At 49.3% G+C, this 17,673-nt stretch overlaps 1 protein-coding gene and 1 long non-coding RNA gene across 2 annotated transcripts; one reads left to right on the forward strand and one right to left on the reverse strand.

The window, feature by feature from the left end:
- Positions 1–5,819: 5,819 nt before the first annotated feature.
- On the reverse strand, positions 5,820–7,770 carry LOC120705749 (protein ANTAGONIST OF LIKE HETEROCHROMATIN PROTEIN 1-like). The gene has a single exon (XM_039990247.1). It carries the CDS (start codon positions 7,609–7,611, stop codon positions 6,232–6,234), a length of 1,380 nt encoding a protein of 459 aa, XP_039846181.1. The 5' UTR covers positions 7,612–7,770; the 3' UTR covers positions 5,820–6,231.
- A 7,071-nt stretch (positions 7,771–14,841) lies between these two features.
- LOC120705750 lies at positions 14,842–17,193 on the forward strand. Its single transcript, XR_005688048.1, has 3 exons — positions 14,842–15,276; positions 16,044–16,280; positions 16,412–17,193. It is a non-coding gene; the product is annotated as an uncharacterized LOC120705750 (long non-coding RNA).
- Positions 17,194–17,673: the final 480 nt, after the last annotated feature.

The raw sequence follows: 17,673 nt of genomic DNA on the forward strand, positions 1-17,673 counted from the left end.
AGAAAAACATGAAAAAAAAGAGACCTTTTGTCCCGGTTGGTAACACCAACCGGGACAAAAGGGTGCGCCAGCCACGTGGGCGCTGGATGCACCTTTTGTCCCGGTTGGTGTTACCAACCGGGACAAAAGGGCACCCCCTTTTGTCCCGGACAGGCGTTCCCGGTTGGGAAACCGGGACAACAGCGGTTTCCCAACCGGGACAAATCAACGTTTTTGTAGTAGTGTATTATCCATGCCCTAAAGAGATGATAGCATGCATGCCATCAAACCGAATACAAGTAGGTTGAGTTGGCTAGCAAATAAAGACAAACAAGTTCAGCGCGGCTGGGGGCGTAGACGATGCATCTGATCTCTCCATGCACGATGCATACACAAGCCTAGTGATTCTGTCATGTTATGACTTGATTATCCATCATATCCGTCCGCTTTCACGGTTCAGCTAACACTCGCAAATAATAGTTCCCGTGCATGATCCTTGAGACAAACTGCTAGAGCCACTAAGTGCATGCGTCACTTGAATTTTGGGTTTAGTTATACCTGTCCCTTGGATTTTGAGTACGTTAATTCATCTCCCCCGTACACCATCTTTTTGCAAATTAAATGTTCATACATCCTGTGTGTGTTTATTGTTAACCGGCCACGCTACAAAAAACGGGGAGATTCCTATCGGTTTTGAGGTATTCCTATCGTCTTTGAAAAAACCTTTAGGGAAGAGGACAAACTCCCATCGCAGCAGAAAAACCGAGAGGAATCAGTGCAAAAATTCCTATGGGTTTGTACCCTGCCGACAAGAATAGTGATATTGACGGGTTTTTAGTGTTTTCTCACGGTTTTCGGCCGTCAGGAATCTCTATTGTTCTGGTAGTGCCGGTTCACAATATTCCTCACTGATTTTGATTCATCGTGTTTTTCGTTAATCAGGAGCCGCCAATGTAATCTTTATCAAAGCTATACATCCACAATTTTTAGAATTTCCACCAAAACAAATTGGCAACAAGAGCTTAAATATTTCCGCACTGATGACTTTTACTATTTGCATAAAGAAGGCAATATGTATAATGAATATGTATAAAGAAGACGATAATAGGGGTAAGGTTGCGTGCGTATTATAGGGGTAAGTGTGTGTGCCTTTGTGAGCATATGTGCATGTACTATGTTTCCTAAAAAAAGAATAAGGGGTTTTTAGATTCAAGAGACCAAACTTGAGCCTAGTTAGTTATGTACATGCCAAACAATAGGACAAAACATGAGCTAGTTGCTGATCTAATTACACAGATGATGGCTAATTGGTCATTAGAGTCCATTAGCCCTTGATTAGCTCTCATTTGCCTTTTTGCGGGTAGCTCTCTCATATAACAACCCATGTTTAGTCCCATTCGCACATTTAAAGCTTAACTTTAGAATTCCTATTTTAGCACATCCAAACATCCCATATAAGCATGGTTGAAGCCCTCATGTAAACTTAATTTACTCGGCCAGCTTGACTTGTTGTGGCTATACATGAGTGCAAAGTGCAAACAAGTGGAATCAGCTAAGTGCGCACGTACGGACGCGGCCAGTGGCGGAGGCGGAATTGAGTCTAGAAGGGGATCTCCTCCTCTTCTTCCTCTTCTATCTTCCCCTTTTCTTATTCTTCTTCCTCAAATTTACAGGAGGGGCTTAGGGGGCTCCATAGGATTTCTAGCGGTAGGAGAGGCTCCAGCCCCTCCAGACCCACCGCTAGATCCGCCCCTGTACACGGCAACATGGTGTTTGCAACAGAGTTGAATAGGGGGTTGCTCATTCACAACAAAACAGATTAGGCTAGGGCCCGGGGGTGATGATATGGGATGGTAGGCTAAGAAAACACAGAAACTGCGGGTCCAAAAAATTGTAGATGGACTAGCTACAAGAAAACTTCTACTACTCCTAAGTCCTAACAATATACCGTTAACGAGACATCTCTTTTTTTAATGCAAAATTATTGCAGAGCACGATCCTGAGAGAATTATAGTTTTTTTTAGAGGATGAGAGAATTATAGTTAACTACACTAGACACCAACAACTAACGGCCGCAAACGCTAAAGTCCGTGACGTCAACGAGCCCGGATCCGTTCGCGTCGCACTCGCACACAGAGCTAGCACGGGCGGCCTGCAGCGTGCCATACCACGGGCCATACGGTCGGTCCCGCCGTCGTCGTTCGGTGCATGCACACGCACGCCTAGAGACCTAGCTAGTGGATGCGCGTCACGGCTACCCCAACAAAATATTCACGGAGGCAGCGCACGCTGTTGGTGCGGTGAAACCTCTCGATCGATCTGGAGCGCACAAGCATCTATCGCCGGCGCCGCAAAAGCGGACGCCGGCTGCGCGCGGCCAGTTGACGAATAAGCGACGGGGCATGTGCGTGAACTGGACTCCAGCGAGAACAGTACGTGGACGAGGACTGGCCGGCGGGAGACGCGCGCGAGCGCAGGCGGCGGCCGGCACAAGGCCTGCTTATACGTCGGCACCAGCCCGCGGGACGACCGGGTCCATCCATCCTGCTGCGGGCTCGCCGCCTCGCCGGCCGGGTGACGGCGCAGCGTGGATCGTGGTCACCGCGGTTGTTGGGACCAGTCGGCCTCGCGGTGATCGACCGCATGCGGACACGGCGTCGGCCGGCGCGGCTTGCGTGCGTGTGGTTTCCACCGCCGCCGGGCACGTTCGGGAGTCGGGGACACGGCGCAGACCTCGCGATTCCTCCGGAGCGACGTGTGCGGCGCGGAAGCCGCAAGCAATCCGTCGCACTCGCATCAGAGACATCTCAGAGTGGCTGGCGTGCGCAAATGTTCCTCTTGGCTCGCGCGGGTGCGAGACGACGAGTCGCAAAGGGCCAAGGTACAGCATATGGCCGCTGCTCGCCTCGCCGCCAAGGTAGGGGATCGGAGGGGATGGAGCGGCCGCCGAGGGTGGAAGGTGAGGAGAGCGGCCGGCGACGAGGTTGCCGTCAGCTAGAGTGGTGGTCGAGGCGGGTGTCTTTAGTTCCGCGGGTGGACCGGTAGGGGCGGCTTTTATGACCGGCGACTATAGACTTGGGAAAAAAGGTGGTGGTTCGGCCGGCAACAGAGGCAAAATGGCGCGGGAGCACCGTCGGCCGGACCAGGCTGGATCCCCGACGGGGGCAAGAAGAATTTTAGGACGAGAAAGTGTAGCAGGTTAATGTCGGCCGGCCCAAGACGGAGCTACCACTGCGAGGGTTCGGCTCCCCCGTCTGTGCGACCGGGAATAGCCTTCCTGGCGTGGGCTAAGAACATTCTCCACGCAGAAACATTCAGCTCACGAGGTTATGGACAACTACCAGCCCAAAGCGGCCTGCCAGGAACAGAGGCAGGGCCCATGAATAAAGACTAGCGATCAAATGAGACCTTGGGTCGTATCCTATGACCAAACGGCCAATCGACGTGGCTACGGCCCACGGGAACGACGAGATCGGCCTTTTCCCTTCGCATCTACTTCGTTTTCAGTCTCTGCGTAAACAAGCGGAGCTGTCGGGTCGGTCACTCGCGGCGCGTTTAGTTCCCAAATTTTTTTGGGAAAATTACTGTAGTAATTTTCAACTGAAGATTAGAAGGGCTAAATATGATCTAATTGTAAATCTAATTACACGGATGGACGGGAAATCGCGAGACGAATCTATTAAGCCTAATTAATCAGTCATTAGAAATTAATTACTGTAGCATGACATTATCTAATCATTGCATAATTAGGTTCATTAGATTCGCCTCGTGATTTTGCCCGGGGATCGTGGAATGGGTTTTGTCAGTTATCCACTTTTAACACTTCTAATTAGTGGTTAAACGTTCGAAGTTATTGTACCGCACGAAATTTTTTGGAAACCAAACGGGCTTAAACTACGTTGTTTTAGAACATGACGATCCAACTGATCGATTGCTTGTGCCCGGTTGCGTTAGTTTCAGACTTTTCAGACATCCGCTTGCCGTTGCCACTCAACATCTGTTTCTGAAAGCTGATCACGGCTGGATGATCGAGTTCATGCCTGTGTCTGAAGTCTGAACCGTTGAACGTTGATCCGGTTGCTCAGTACGGGTGTCGGTACGGTCTCCTTAGTGGTGGCATGCTCATGCCGGATCCTGCAGATCTTCCATCTATTCGGTAGCTCCACCAGCCTTCAGACCAACAATGTTTTTCTCTCCAAACGCTCCAACACCAATTTTTAGCTACCAATCAGCCAACAGTGTTTTTTTCTCACATCACTCCAGCACCAGCCACCAGCTCCAGCCCAGCGAACAGAGACACTTGTTTTTTTTTTCCGGCGAAGTGCTGCTCTTTTTCCCGCACGGCCGTACCTAACAGTTGTGAGCTGAAGCTGAAGACGTGGATCAGCAGCAAAGATCACTGCAGGGTGTGGATGGCGATGTGTTCCCGATGGCAGTCAACCATCCAGGATCCGGTCTACGGATATTTCACGATCACGAAGATACTTGCATCCACACGCTGCTTTCCATGAGTACGGAACATGCGTTCTCATCTGGCCCGTGCTTTTTACTTGTACTAAATGGCGTTGCGTTTCCTCGCTAATCTCAGTACTGAAGAGCTTTTGTCCCTGTCATGGTGTGAAAGGGTTGTGCTTTAAGAGTTGTATATGTTGGCACAGCCCAGTAGGTCAACTCTGTCCATGAGACTGCTTCGCCGATTTACCTTTTACATGCGCTGTTGCATCAGCTCGCCATCTAAGTAGCAGATGACGGGCCTGCAGTTTAATACTCTGTCAACTGGAGTTGTTTTCTTTTTAAGATCTGTCAACTGGAGTTGTCAACAGTGGTGGTACCACTGTAACCAGGCGGCCCCAGACCGTCCTGCCGACATCGCTAAAGTTACCGGAAATGTCTGTGCCCTGCGTTCGGACATTGGACCAGCAACATTTCCTGGAGGTAACAATCTGTTCCTACATCAAGAACTACTGTAATGAGGTAGTAAGCTGGCGCTCCTTTAAACAGGACAGGTGATAAATCTGTGCGCGTTCAGAGATTCGTAGCAGTTATTATCTACTAATAATATTGTTTATGTTATTATTATTCCCGGAAACAGCTAGTTTGCATCAACTGAACATGCTAGTATACGTAGATCCCAAAGGTTCCTAAAGTTTTTTTTTTCCTCTTACCAGAATTGTCCGTGCTCTGTGTTCAGACTTTGTGCCAGCAAACTTTCCCGATGGTAATATGCTCTCTCTCTATTAAAACAAGGAAGATGATTTTTATTTTGGATAAAAAAGGAAGATAATTAGTAACCTGCCTTTGCTTTTATGAGGTGGAGGTGATAAACTGCGAGCATCAGAGATTAACAGCATTTTTTTTTCGCGACCGTGCCTGAGCACGTATTTCATTAAGAAGGAGATTAACAGCATTTACTATGCTACTCTGTACTGTAATCTGGTGTAGTATATTGTAAGCAGACGGCTGTAAACCATAGCAATCAAAACAAACCCCTTCCTGACAGTTTTCATCAATTGAACAGTTTGATCCGATTCAGGATTCTACTGCGCCGTGCTGATCATTTCAAAATTACACGTACTTGTAGGAAGCTGCTCCATCAGGTTTCTTTTATGCTCCCACGACTCGTTAGATTTTTATATCTCTGAAATAATTAAACAAAGAACGACACGGCTGCTGCTACCCCTCTGACCGTGGTCAATTCAAAGATCTCCTTGTGCTTTTTCCTTGTTCAGATAAACATCTCTTTTGTGCTGCCGGGTACAGCTCAAATCAAAGCGAAATAATATGAATACACATGGAAGATCAATAGAGAATCTGATTCCAAGATTGGAGAGACGAAAACAAGATCTGTTTAACTAATTGATTGATTACTCAGCCTGGTGGCAAAATAGCCTCGTACAAGATTGATCTGATCATACAGGCTACAGTCTCACCAAACCTGAAAAATGATGGTAATGAATCTTCGATTCTAAAAAAAAAAAAGCAGAACAGTCTCAAATCCTATCAACCAATCACCTACTGTATCTTTGAACCTATGTACTGTATGTATGATCCGCCTTGCTCTGTTCCCTCCCTTATTACAAAAGGAATGATAAAGAATTGCCCTCTGTTCTCCACCCGACAAATTTACCATGACTGGAACGACTACACTCTTAAGAAGATGGACAAAAAAAGCTGTGACTGTTGAGCCTTGCGGCGCCTTCTTCGCCGATCCGGACGAGAAATGAAGCTGCTTGCTTCTCCCCCTCCTCTTCTTCATTTCAACAGGAAGCCGGCGCCGGCGCCGCTGTTGCGGTGGAGGAGGTTGTGAGCGATTTCGTCGCGCGCGGTGGCGGCTGCCTGCGAGCGCACGGGGTTCTCGGCGACCATGTCGTCGTCGAAGATCTGGAAGGCGTTCTCGGGGTCGACGGCGTCGCCGGCGCGCTCGCAGATGTTGTGGAGCACGCAGCAGGCGCCGAGCACCACGGGGAGGTCCTGCAGCTTCACCTCGGTGCGCTTCTGGAGGCAGCCCCATCGGGCCTTGAGGCGCTGGAACGCGTCCCTGGCCACGGCGCGCACGCCGTCGACCCGCTCGTTGAACACGTGCTGCGCCCACGTCATGTTCTGGTGCGTGTAGGGGACCAGCAGCCAGTCCATGAGCGGGTAGCCCGCGCCGCCGACCACCCACTGGCCCTGCAGGCGCCCCGCGGCGCCGCGCTGCGCGTAGAGCGCGGAGCGGTCGAGCACGTCGGCGTCGGACATGGAGCCCGGCCAGCCGATGCAGACGTCGGTGAAGGCGCCGGCGGCGTCCACGACGCCCTGCACCGTGATGGAGTAGGACGTCTTCTGGTTGCGCTCCGTGTGGCGGCGGTTGTAGTAGGCGGCGACGTTGGCCTTGGGCGCGATGATGGGGATGTGGGTGGTGTACATGGCGCCGACCACGTTGGCGATCCCCGAGGCGGCCTCGAACTGGGCGGCGACGTCGGCGGGGGCCTCGGGCCACTGCACGGCCTTGGGCATGAGCACGGCCTTGATGGCGGCGCAGACCTCGAGCACGAGCTTGTGGCAGGTGGAGATGCCCAGGCCGAAGCGCTTGGAGACGAGGCGGAGCGGCTCCCCGGTGGCGAGGCGCCAGATGCAGACGGCGACGCGCTGGCGGACGGGGATGGCGGCGCGGAGCATGGTGTCCTCCTTGGCGACGGCGGCGCCCAGCTCCTCGCAGACGGCCTCGAAGGTGGCCCGCGACATCCGGAACGCGCGGCAGAACTCGTCCTCGGGGCACGCCGGGCTGCTCATCCGGTCCCACCATTCGTGGTCGCGCTCCTTGACCCAGAGCCGGCGGCCGCCGCCCCTGCCCCCGGCCGCGGCGGACGAGTGCTCGTGGTCGCCGTCATTGCTGCCGCCGCTGTTCTCCCGGGAGCTGGTTGGGGACCGCTGCCGCTTGACCCCCGACGCCTCCCCCTCCGGCGCCAGCTGGTACTCCGCGCTCCTCTTCCTCGGGTCCGCCATCGCCGCCGGCGCCTCGAACGCCGGCGCCGGCGCCGGGAACGCCGCCGCCTGGTCCTCGCAGAGGTGGGTGAACCAGGACGTGAGGTCCTCGCCGGCGGGCAGGTCAAAGAAGGAGCCCAACTGCGCCTCGGTGTACGAGGTGCTCATCTAGGTGGGATCGATGGAAGCTGGAACAAGGAATCGCCGGAAGGATCCAAGTCCTGCGTGTTCTGGATGGTGATCGACTGATCGGTCGAGCTTCGCTGTGATGTCGAGGAATGGATGAGGAGTGATCTGAAGGTCTGGAGGTTGGATTGGGGAGGGGGAGACGCGGGGGCGGAATATATAGGTACCGGCGCTTAGGACCACGCGGTATCCCGGAGGAAGGTGAGGGGGAAGGTGGCTGACCGCGCGGGCAGGCGTGCGCAACCGCGGCCTACGCGGCTGGGGAGAACGGAGAAAGCGAGTAGCGCGAGCCGAGTGGCACCTCGTGCTCGCCCGTGTGCGCCAGCCAGCGAGGCTTCTAGGACGCGCGGCCCCGCCCCCGTCCCTATCCGCCGAGCCAATCCGATATTCCGATCGGTCGGTATCAGCGGGGAGGACTGCGCAGCGCCGGTGGGGCCGGGCGCTCGCTACTCGGTTTGCGAGATTGCTTGGGGGGCAGACGGGTGGGGCCGCGGCGTGGGGAGGCATCTGCCTGGCGCCGTCGCTTGGGTCACCCGGCGGTGTACACACGAGCGCCGTGCTCTGCTCTGCACTCTGCTCTGGGCGGCCCGCGGCGGCGGCTGTTCCGTACGGGGCGGGGCTGTGTCCACGCTTTATTCAATTGCGGCGCTGTGGGCGGGCGATTTCACTGTCGTAGTCCGGAAGGATTGACCAATGGTGTCATATGCTCTTTAGCGTACGCCTATGGCTAAAGTATGGGATTATAAACAAAAATGTGGCGTAATCGTTCTTTCAAAAAAAAAAACTGTGGCGTAATGACCCTAGGATACAGTAATCTATGCATGCGAGGATTTTCCTGGAGCAATAAGGTCAAGTTATCATCTATAATTCCCCTAGATAAAAGTATGTAATGTCACGCGCACTAGCTTCGTGGTATGTGTTTTATTTGTGGCTTTACATTTGGCGTGGAATTGTAGAATGTAGATAAAAGTGGCACAACGTAACCGCGCAAGGCTATGAAATGAATTATACGTATCAAACCTTCTCCAACGGGCCACGATGCGCACGCGAGGTTCTTGCACGAGGAAATTGAAATAAGGTACAAAATTAATTCATAGAGTAATTGGTTTTGGATAATTGAGTAATTGAATGCATTATAGATCCTACAAACGATTGTACTCTCCCCATACTCGAAAATAAAATCGTTTTGGATAAAGTTTGGGTCAAACATTGAGAATAACTTTTAAGTTGGTGAGCTTCAAAATTCAAAAAACCACATGAGTAGATTTATCTTGAAAAATACTTTCATAAATATAAATATATTGCTTTGAGATAAATATTTTTATAAAAATAAAAAGTTAATAAAGCTCAGTTTTGAAGACCGTGTCGCTGTCCAAAACGACTTTTTTTCGAGTACGGAGAGAATACTCCAGATGCATAAAGCATGCAGGTTTCAGAAATAGTTATGGTGTTAGGTTGACACTATTGATTACACTGAAGTTGAGCTACGTAAACAAGATAGTGCGTGAACATTCGTAATCTGGGAGCATGTGAACACATTAATACTAAAGAGCTATAATTACGGTAAACAATTTAACAGTACATAAGCGTTGATACATGCATCTATGAGTTGGAATGGAACCCACCTCCAGAAGTTAAATTTATTTCCAACTGAGATCATAGCTTAATTAGATTCAATTGTGACAGCAGAAAATTTATACTTTGAACCAATATATTATATAACATACCAAATATACGAACAAAATGAGCATGATATCCTTTTACATAAATCCAACAACCCTTCAAACTTTGAAAACCTGTCATTACGTAAATTCGTTTTTCCTTCTCACCAAATGTCACTCTGATTTTTTGTTTGGATCACACCCTAGTCGTGCTATGCAAAGCAGCAAGATATTGCTTCAAAATTCAGATACTTCCAGCCTCATGCAGACTGTTCCTTGTGTAAAGAAATGAAAGTCGTCTAGCTAAAGTCTGCTCACGCATATTGCTTTTTCGCAAAAAATATATATTTCTTTTGTGGTATGTATGACAGTTAACAGCAAGCCTTGATGTCTTCCAGCTTCACTGCTTGAGAACTGTCAACCGAAACTTCCAAATGCTCTGCGACGTTTCTACAGTTAAGCGTTCGGTGGTGTACAAATCAACCGTTAGCCAACACCTGCCAAATACGAAATATAAAATGTGTTCTCACGTGGGGCCACATTCCATTTCAAATGACTTCTAAAATTTGGCAGCAGGCCTTCTCATGCTATGACAAATTCCATTCCGTTCATATCTATTTTATACACCCTAAAAAAATCTATTTTATACACCCATCATTTAGTTCCGAGCTGCAGCCTGCAGCTAATCCCTTCTATTGGTGCAAACCAAAAGTCTGGCCAGACCCAAATTAGGAATCCCATAACATCTCCTTCCGTTGGTTGAACGCGCTTTCTGAACTAGAGAACAGTCTGAAAATCAAGAATTCGGTTTTTTTTTTTGATTCAAGAATTCAGAATCAGAACACATCCTTGCTGTACAGCGCATGGCGCAAATGGTTTCCAAAACTACCATGACTAGTTGCGGCATCATTGGATGGTCGGATTGAACTTTCATGTTCACATGACTATACCCCTTGCCCTTTGGAAGAAAAAAATGTATTAATTACTGCTCCATTTGCGTTTTGATCAACAAAATAACAGCTGGGGGCATATCTGCCAGTTCCAGCACCGGGAGTACACCACAACTTTTAGAAACACGGCGCTCTCAAAAAAAAAACTTTTAGAAACACGGCGGCCACTAAAAAAGGTTATAAATTCCTTGCCGTGTAAACAAGGTAGTAGAAGCTTAGGATAAATCCGTTTGCGGGTACCACCCGGAATGGCAACCCCAGTCAACAGTCGCCTCGCCGGCCTCCCCATCGCGGAGCGGCGACGCGCGCCAATCCTGAGCCGGGGGTGGGATTAGAGACGAGGCGGTTAGCGCTTACTAATATAATCGGCGCGTGCTTAACGACGGGAGGAAAAGGCCGGCCAGCTGCGTGTCCGCGGGGCGGTCACGTCGCCACACGCTTTCGAGGCGTGCACGCGTCGGTCTCTCCTCTCCCTCCCCTCCCCTCCCCGCGCCCGCCCGCCCGGCCGGCCCGCTCGCGCTGACGTCGCTGTCCCCGCCCCGTGACGCCGTGTCCGTCCGCTCGCTCTGACCCCGCATCCTCCGTTCCGTTCCCCCGCGAGCCCGCGGCCGCAACCTGTCCCTGTCCGCTCGGTCCGACGCCTGCCTTCCTGTATCTTCTCTCTACTGATTCCTCGCGGATGATTGATTCACGTACAGTATCGGTCGCGGGCTCGCGGCCATGGCGTTACGCTGCTGCTTCGGAGCGGCGCTTTGCAGCTGGTCTCTTTTTTAATTGTATGAACGGCATGACGTCCGATTACCTCAATCACCAACCATGCTAATCTAGGAAAACCAATCATGAATACCTCTCGGTCTTGGATTCACTGCTTTATTTGTACATGTTAGTAAGGAAGAGTGTTTTCACTCAGATCACCGTCTGGATCTACTTTTCTTTAACGGCAGTTGAAACGATTCAGAGAAGACTGAATGCCTCAGCACAAGGATGGCTCCAGTAATTTGGAAAATTGCCAAACGCACACACACACACACACACACTGCCGACTGGCTTGTCACCGCGACGGCGTGACACAACTGTAGATCCATCGGCCGCGCCGTTCTTCTTCATATGCATGGGAGCCAATCGACCAAACACCTGCTGCATTGCCTATCAGTTCATCGTGCTCCCACGGTGGCGGTGTAACGACGACGGCGACACTTCCCGTCTTGTCCTGCTGCATGCCGACCTCGTGCCTGTCTGTACACATACGGACATGCCTAACCTGCGGCCTGAATTGAATTCGCCTGCGCGACAAGCATGCGTAACGCTAGAGCATCGAGTACTGTTGACCGGAATGTGCTGGGCATCCCATCACCGGTCTGCTCCAAGCCGTTTTCTTTGGCGAATTGACGGGCGCCAGCAGCCAGGCCGGTCGCTGCCGGCACTCGCACGATCCCCGGTTCCCCACGGGCCGGCCACAGGCATGGCGAGGGTACGTCAGGTGCCGCCGCTCCTGCGTGCGCGGCCGTATACGGTCCACGCACGTACCTGCACACGAAGCCCGCGCGGCGCGACGCCAGTCCACCGGCGCAGCTCGGCGCGCGTTCGGTTCGTCCGTCGCGTCACATTTCCAGGTGGCGGTCCAAGCGTGCGCCGCGTACCAATGTGCACGATCCCGTTGGGGGGTGGTCTCAACTCGAACCGGCCAGCGGCGGAATTAAAAAGAAATTTAAAGGGATGGTTATCGAACAAACTCTGATAATATTTGTAGGCACAAAAATTTTGCAGTTTGTACTAATTTTATTGACCGCGCAAATAGGCACTAGCTAGTCATGCTATATATTATTTAATTATACAATGACAATTCACAAAAAAAATAGAAACAGAAGTTAATATATCTTGTTCTTTTTTAGTTTTGCCTTACTTTTCTACAAAGATTAGAGCTAGTTTTAAAAAATATTCTATTACGATACGAAAGCACCCTTCGTTGAGACACTGATGAGTTTTGACTGGCGAGCCGCCGTACACAGAGAACCCGAATGCTATTATGGGTTTTTGTTGTAGGCTGAAATGGGTTAAAATTAAGAGGTACTTAAAAACTAGAACTAAGATTAAATTGAGATTAAAGAATATTTAAAAACTTAATCTATAATTGAGCTGAGATTAGGGGGCACTTGACAAAAATTATAGGGGGGAGGGGGCATGCCCCCCCTAGCTCCGCCACTGCAGGCGATAAGTTGTACTCCACGCTGTCGATGATTGTCCCGTTCGTGCTTCGCCACTGCAGGCGATAAGTTGTACTCCATGCTGTCGATGATCGCCCCATTTCTGCTCAGGATGGTCGTCCCGCCTCCATTCTTCGCCTACCTGGAGAGGAAGAATAGGGCAATGTCTGTCGCAGTGTCAGATCAGTAAGTCATCAATCTCGAAGTTAGTTGTTTTTTGAATTTGATTAACGATGTCACAACTCAAAACTCATCCAAAACGAAGGCATCAGGAACAGTGTACCTCCGATCCCACACCCAGCCCACCGTTGTACTCCTACGTAGTCTCAAGTAAGTGCTTGTCCCTGATGGCGGGTTCTGACTGGCGCTGAAACTGAAGCGTGATGACCGCTCTCTGCTGCTTCGAGTTTGCTGCTACTGAAGCGTATTCAGGCGCTCTCTACCGCTTCATCCGCTGCTATCTGTGTTCCTCGCCCTCGGTGGCGGAACTGGAAAAGAAATTTAATAGCGGCGGGTTACCGAACAAACTCCAACCATATTTGTAGCCTGTAGGTACAAGAATTTTACAATTTGCACTAATTTTTTATTGTCCGCGCAAATATGCACTAGCTAATCATGATATATATTATTTAATCATGCAATGACAATTCAAAAAAAAGCGAGAGTTAATATATCTTGTTCATTTTAGTTTTGCCTTGGTTTTCTATAAAGATCAGGGCTAGTTTAAAAATATATTCTATTATGATACGAAAGCACCCTTCGCTGAGACACTGATGAGCTGTGACTGGCGAGTGGCCGTACACGGATAATGGAAAAAACTTCCGAAGCTAGAGCCGAGGGTGGATTGTGGATTTCCGATGAACCGAATGTTATTGTAGGCTGAAATGGTTAAGATTAAAAGGTACTTAAATACTTATAAGATCAAATTGATATTAAAAAATACTTAAACCTTAAGCTATAATTAAGCTTAGATTAAGAGGCACTTAACAAAAATTATATTGTTAGGGGGGCATGGCCCCTGGCCTTGCCAGCCCCCTCCGCTCCGCCACCGGAACCGGCTGCTGCTCCCGGAGCGGTTTGGGCCGGGGCGGGCGCACGTCGAGCGTCGTGTTCCGAGTCTCGCCGGCCGCGGGTCGTCGGTTGCCGTGGCAGGGAGCCGGATGGAGACCAGTGAGAACACAGCGCCGCGACTGGGACGAGACGACCCGGGGAAAGGATCGGAGTCCTCGGTCGCGGCGGGGCCTCGGCGACGGCGACCGCCGTTCCGATGACAGGCCGCCCGGCGCGCAAGCAAGCAGCGGGATGCTCTGCAGTCTGGACGGCGCCCGCCGGTTCCTATGGCCTTTTTCTGTCGTCATTCCCTCTCGCTTTTGGAACTTTTTGCTTGTGACTACTGGTTAGGGAGACTGGGGGGAGAGCAAGCAGCCGTGTCGGCCGCGTGGGAGCGGTGGAAATTCGCAGTACGCTATCCGAGCTGAGAGCTTTGACCGGTCCGCGCCGGGGCCGCGCTCCGGCGAGAGGAGAGCAGGGCGGGCACGCAAGGCTGAGGGTGGCGGAGACGGCTGGCAACTCGCGACGCGCGAAAGAACCCTGGCGAGGTGAGGGTGGAGTGTTTGCCCAGGGACGGAGCCGGCGAGCTGGAACGGTCATGGCGGCGGCGGCCGCCAGCCGGCGAGCGGCACCTGCAGGGCTCCTGTCTGCAGAGCGTACGGGGCAGGGGAGCCGTTCTGAACTCCCGCCGATCGTTTTGCCCCCCTTCCAAGTTGGAGGCGGCATCGGAGGCACGGATCGCACCTGAAGTGTGCGGCACGTCGATGTTTATCAGTCGCCTTTTCTTGATTTCTTGTCTTGTTCAATATTGGATGCCGGGGTTTACGCAGCAACGGTTTTTATTTGCGTCGGGGTCTCTCTTGATTTCGATGTTATTGTCGGAAAAAAAAACGCCTCATAGTCACCGGTGTGTACCAAGTGCGGTGAAGATCTTTGTGCCGGTGTCACTAGCTCAACATGTTGTTCGTGATTGGTCTCCCTGTCGTGCCCATTTCTTAAGAAATTCATGCGCAACGGCACGCAAGTTACCGGACATCAACATCCGGTTGATTAAAACCTACCACTGTTTGCTGCTCCCTCCGCGCTCCACGCGAAAGGATGGACGCGTGTCATCAGCGCTGCATTCTGGATATTTTACAAAATAGTCCTCCAACTTTCCTAGAAACACAACGAAGTCCAGATCATCTGGATCGGTGGATCGTAAGCCAACCGCGTTCTGATATTTTTCAAATAGATCCTCAGATTAAAATTTATTTCAACGCGAAGAAAAAGAAATCGAGAGTGCTGTTGTTTTTGCAGAAACCCACGAAGGCATTTTTTCAGAAACCCCCCTAAACAACCCCCTCCCCCCGCTCTCTCTCTCCCTGCGGCCCTCTATCCGTTGCCGCGCTTCGCCGTCGTCGTCCTCGGCGCCCTGCTCCTGGTCGCTGACGCTGCATCCCCCCTCCTCCCGAGGCCGCCGCCGGGCATGAGGCCCTCGTGGGGAAGTAGGAGGCCAAGGCCCAGGCAGAGGCAGAGGCGCACGGGGACCGGGTGGCCATGGCGGAGGCCGGCGGCGCTGGGACTGGAGGTTGGAGGAGGATGGCGAGTCGGAGGCGCACGTGGACCGGGTGGTCGTGTCTGGAGGTTGGAGGAGGACAGCGTAGTGCTGTACAATAGCTCGGCTAGGTGGTCACCAACCGTACATCTGCAGCTTCCGTGCCCCCTCCTGCTCCGTATTGCTGGCGCCGTCAACCTCCCATGGACGACGGCCTCATTGTGTTCGATCAAATGGGCATAAAGGTATACATTGTTTTCTTTTCTTTCAATTTTGCTTACACCTGTTTACCAATTGTGCTTTGCATATTTATTAAGTCCAGAGTTTAGTAGAGAGATTAACATACGTTCAATGAGTTTAGGGCAATTGTAAAACACTTACGAGGTAATTCCATCCACACTGTTTCAGCCATGCATCTTATTTGATAGATAAAGCTGCCATATTCCCTTTCGTGATATTAGTAAGTTTGCAAATAGATCCTTTACTGAATCAGCTTCCTTTGTCCCTCACTGAGTTGTGTAGTTTCATGGTCCAAAGTCTTAGGTTTATATGTTTAAGTCATCTTATGTACTGTTAGAGCACCTTGATCCGTTGATCATCCATGCATATTCAGAATGAACTAGCCTGAATTCGACAACGTTGGTCAGTATACATTGCTTAAAAACATCAAATCCAAGAAAAGAATCAAAACCATGGATTAAGTTCTTCTGAAATGTTAGAAGGAATTTACCTTGCATAAGGATTAAGTTCAGGTCCTTCTCATCCATTGGAGCATTAGCATATGTGGATTACAAATATTTTACTATTCAGGTTCTTTTTTCCTACTGCAAGGTAAGTTACGCAGGGTTGTAGAAATTGTAGTCAACTTCGCCATAAATGGTTTGTATTAATCAATTCCTAATATCGCTGTTACAATTTTTCTTAAACACTTTATGAATAAAAGTACGAAACAACCTATCCTCTTACATGTAATTTAGGTTATTGTATTCTCTAATTTTTCATCAACTGCTAGGGTGCATAAGCAGTATTGCTGTGTTGATCAATGGAGGAGGCAATTCACATAAGGGAATGATATTTCAATGTTTCTTACCTTGAGCTCAGAAGCACTTCCTTGGCCGCAAAATTTAGAGGACAACGATTCAACTGTTTCCAGCTTAGTTATTGAAAAGTGGCCTGCATCACTGCCTTCAGTGCCAACCAAACTCTCATGCATGGCAGGTGATTCTCCTGTGCATATTGTCTTTGGAAGGTACCAACGAGACTTCATAATTGTGTTAAGTTTTCTTCATTCTTTGGTTCTAGCAATAATAAAATGGTTTCTGCTGGTTTCATGGTTCTATTTGTTTATCTGCTTATCTTTGATCCTTCTTTTATTCTTAGAAGGAGTTTGCTCACCCGCAAATGCTTTCATTCTTGGTGATGCCTGACACAAAGCTCTAGCGATTGCAATAGCAAAGTGTAAGCTTTCTGAACTTTGCGATCATAAAGGTTTCAACTATTGAAATTTATTTACCGGACTTGATAAGAAATCTGCTCTTATGAAAGATGGTCCTGACAGCACTATGTCAAGGGACCTTGGATACAGGTAGAATCTGACACTATAGGCTAATTTATCTATTTCTTCAATCTAGATACTCTTTCAGTTGAGATATGTTTTTTCTCGCATCTTCCAAATCATAGACATACAGCTGACATTTTTTTACTCTTTAGATTAACTTCTAACAGTACGGTTTCTTCAGATGTTTTGCTTTTTTTAACTCTGTGCCAACCTCTAAGTTCTATTAGTTTCTTCTTGAGTTAGGTGTAGGTTTGCTCATAATGCTTCCATGGTATTTTGTTCAGGTTGTCTCAACTCATTTTTCCTGTTTCCTTGTGTTGTTATAGCATTACCCTTTCTTTTATGACGAGCTCACTTGCCATTTTCATCAGTGTTTTCATGCAAGCATTTAACATTCCATCCAGACTCACGTTGTGTTCTTATATTTGATCTTAGACCTCTTGAGAGATGGAGATGCAGATCGGCCCCATTATTTAGCGCCGACAGTAGGTCTTTATCATTTGTTCTTTTAAATACGCAGTGTGCAAGATGGTATGCAATTTGTAAATATTAGGGGATCAAATGCAGCTGCCAAGAATGGCGAATTATATGTATTTTGTACTCATCAGCTTTCTAAATTGTAGATATTGATGGTCCAAAATGTATATATTAATTTGATTTGATTGATTATCGTACTATCTTCGGAATGTTTTCTGTTTCTAGATCTTTTGAATAGCTCAAGATATCAATTTCTCACTTCCTGTTTCACCAAATGCGATATTGTCATATTAATGTGTGCTTTGATATGCTTGAAACAACATGAAAAATTGTTCGGTTTATACCATGATTGATGTTGTTGTGCTGCTATGATATCAATATAGTGCCATATCATTTCTATAATTCTGCATTCACTATTGCTTTTTTACTATTATTCCTTCTCTATTATTGAGCATAAGTATACGCTAAATGGCTAATAGAATATAAGAGTTTTTAAGATGACATGATTATCTGCAGTAAAAACAATTGAACATTCATATTCATAATTATTATTATGATCATGATAATGATAGGGCGCGCAACGCGTCAAATGTTCTAGTAATCCTAA

This window comes from Panicum virgatum, chromosome 5K (assembly GCF_016808335.1).
Source record: "Panicum virgatum strain AP13 chromosome 5K, P.virgatum_v5, whole genome shotgun sequence".
In the NCBI taxonomy this organism is placed as follows: Eukaryota; Viridiplantae; Streptophyta; class Magnoliopsida; order Poales; family Poaceae; genus Panicum; species Panicum virgatum.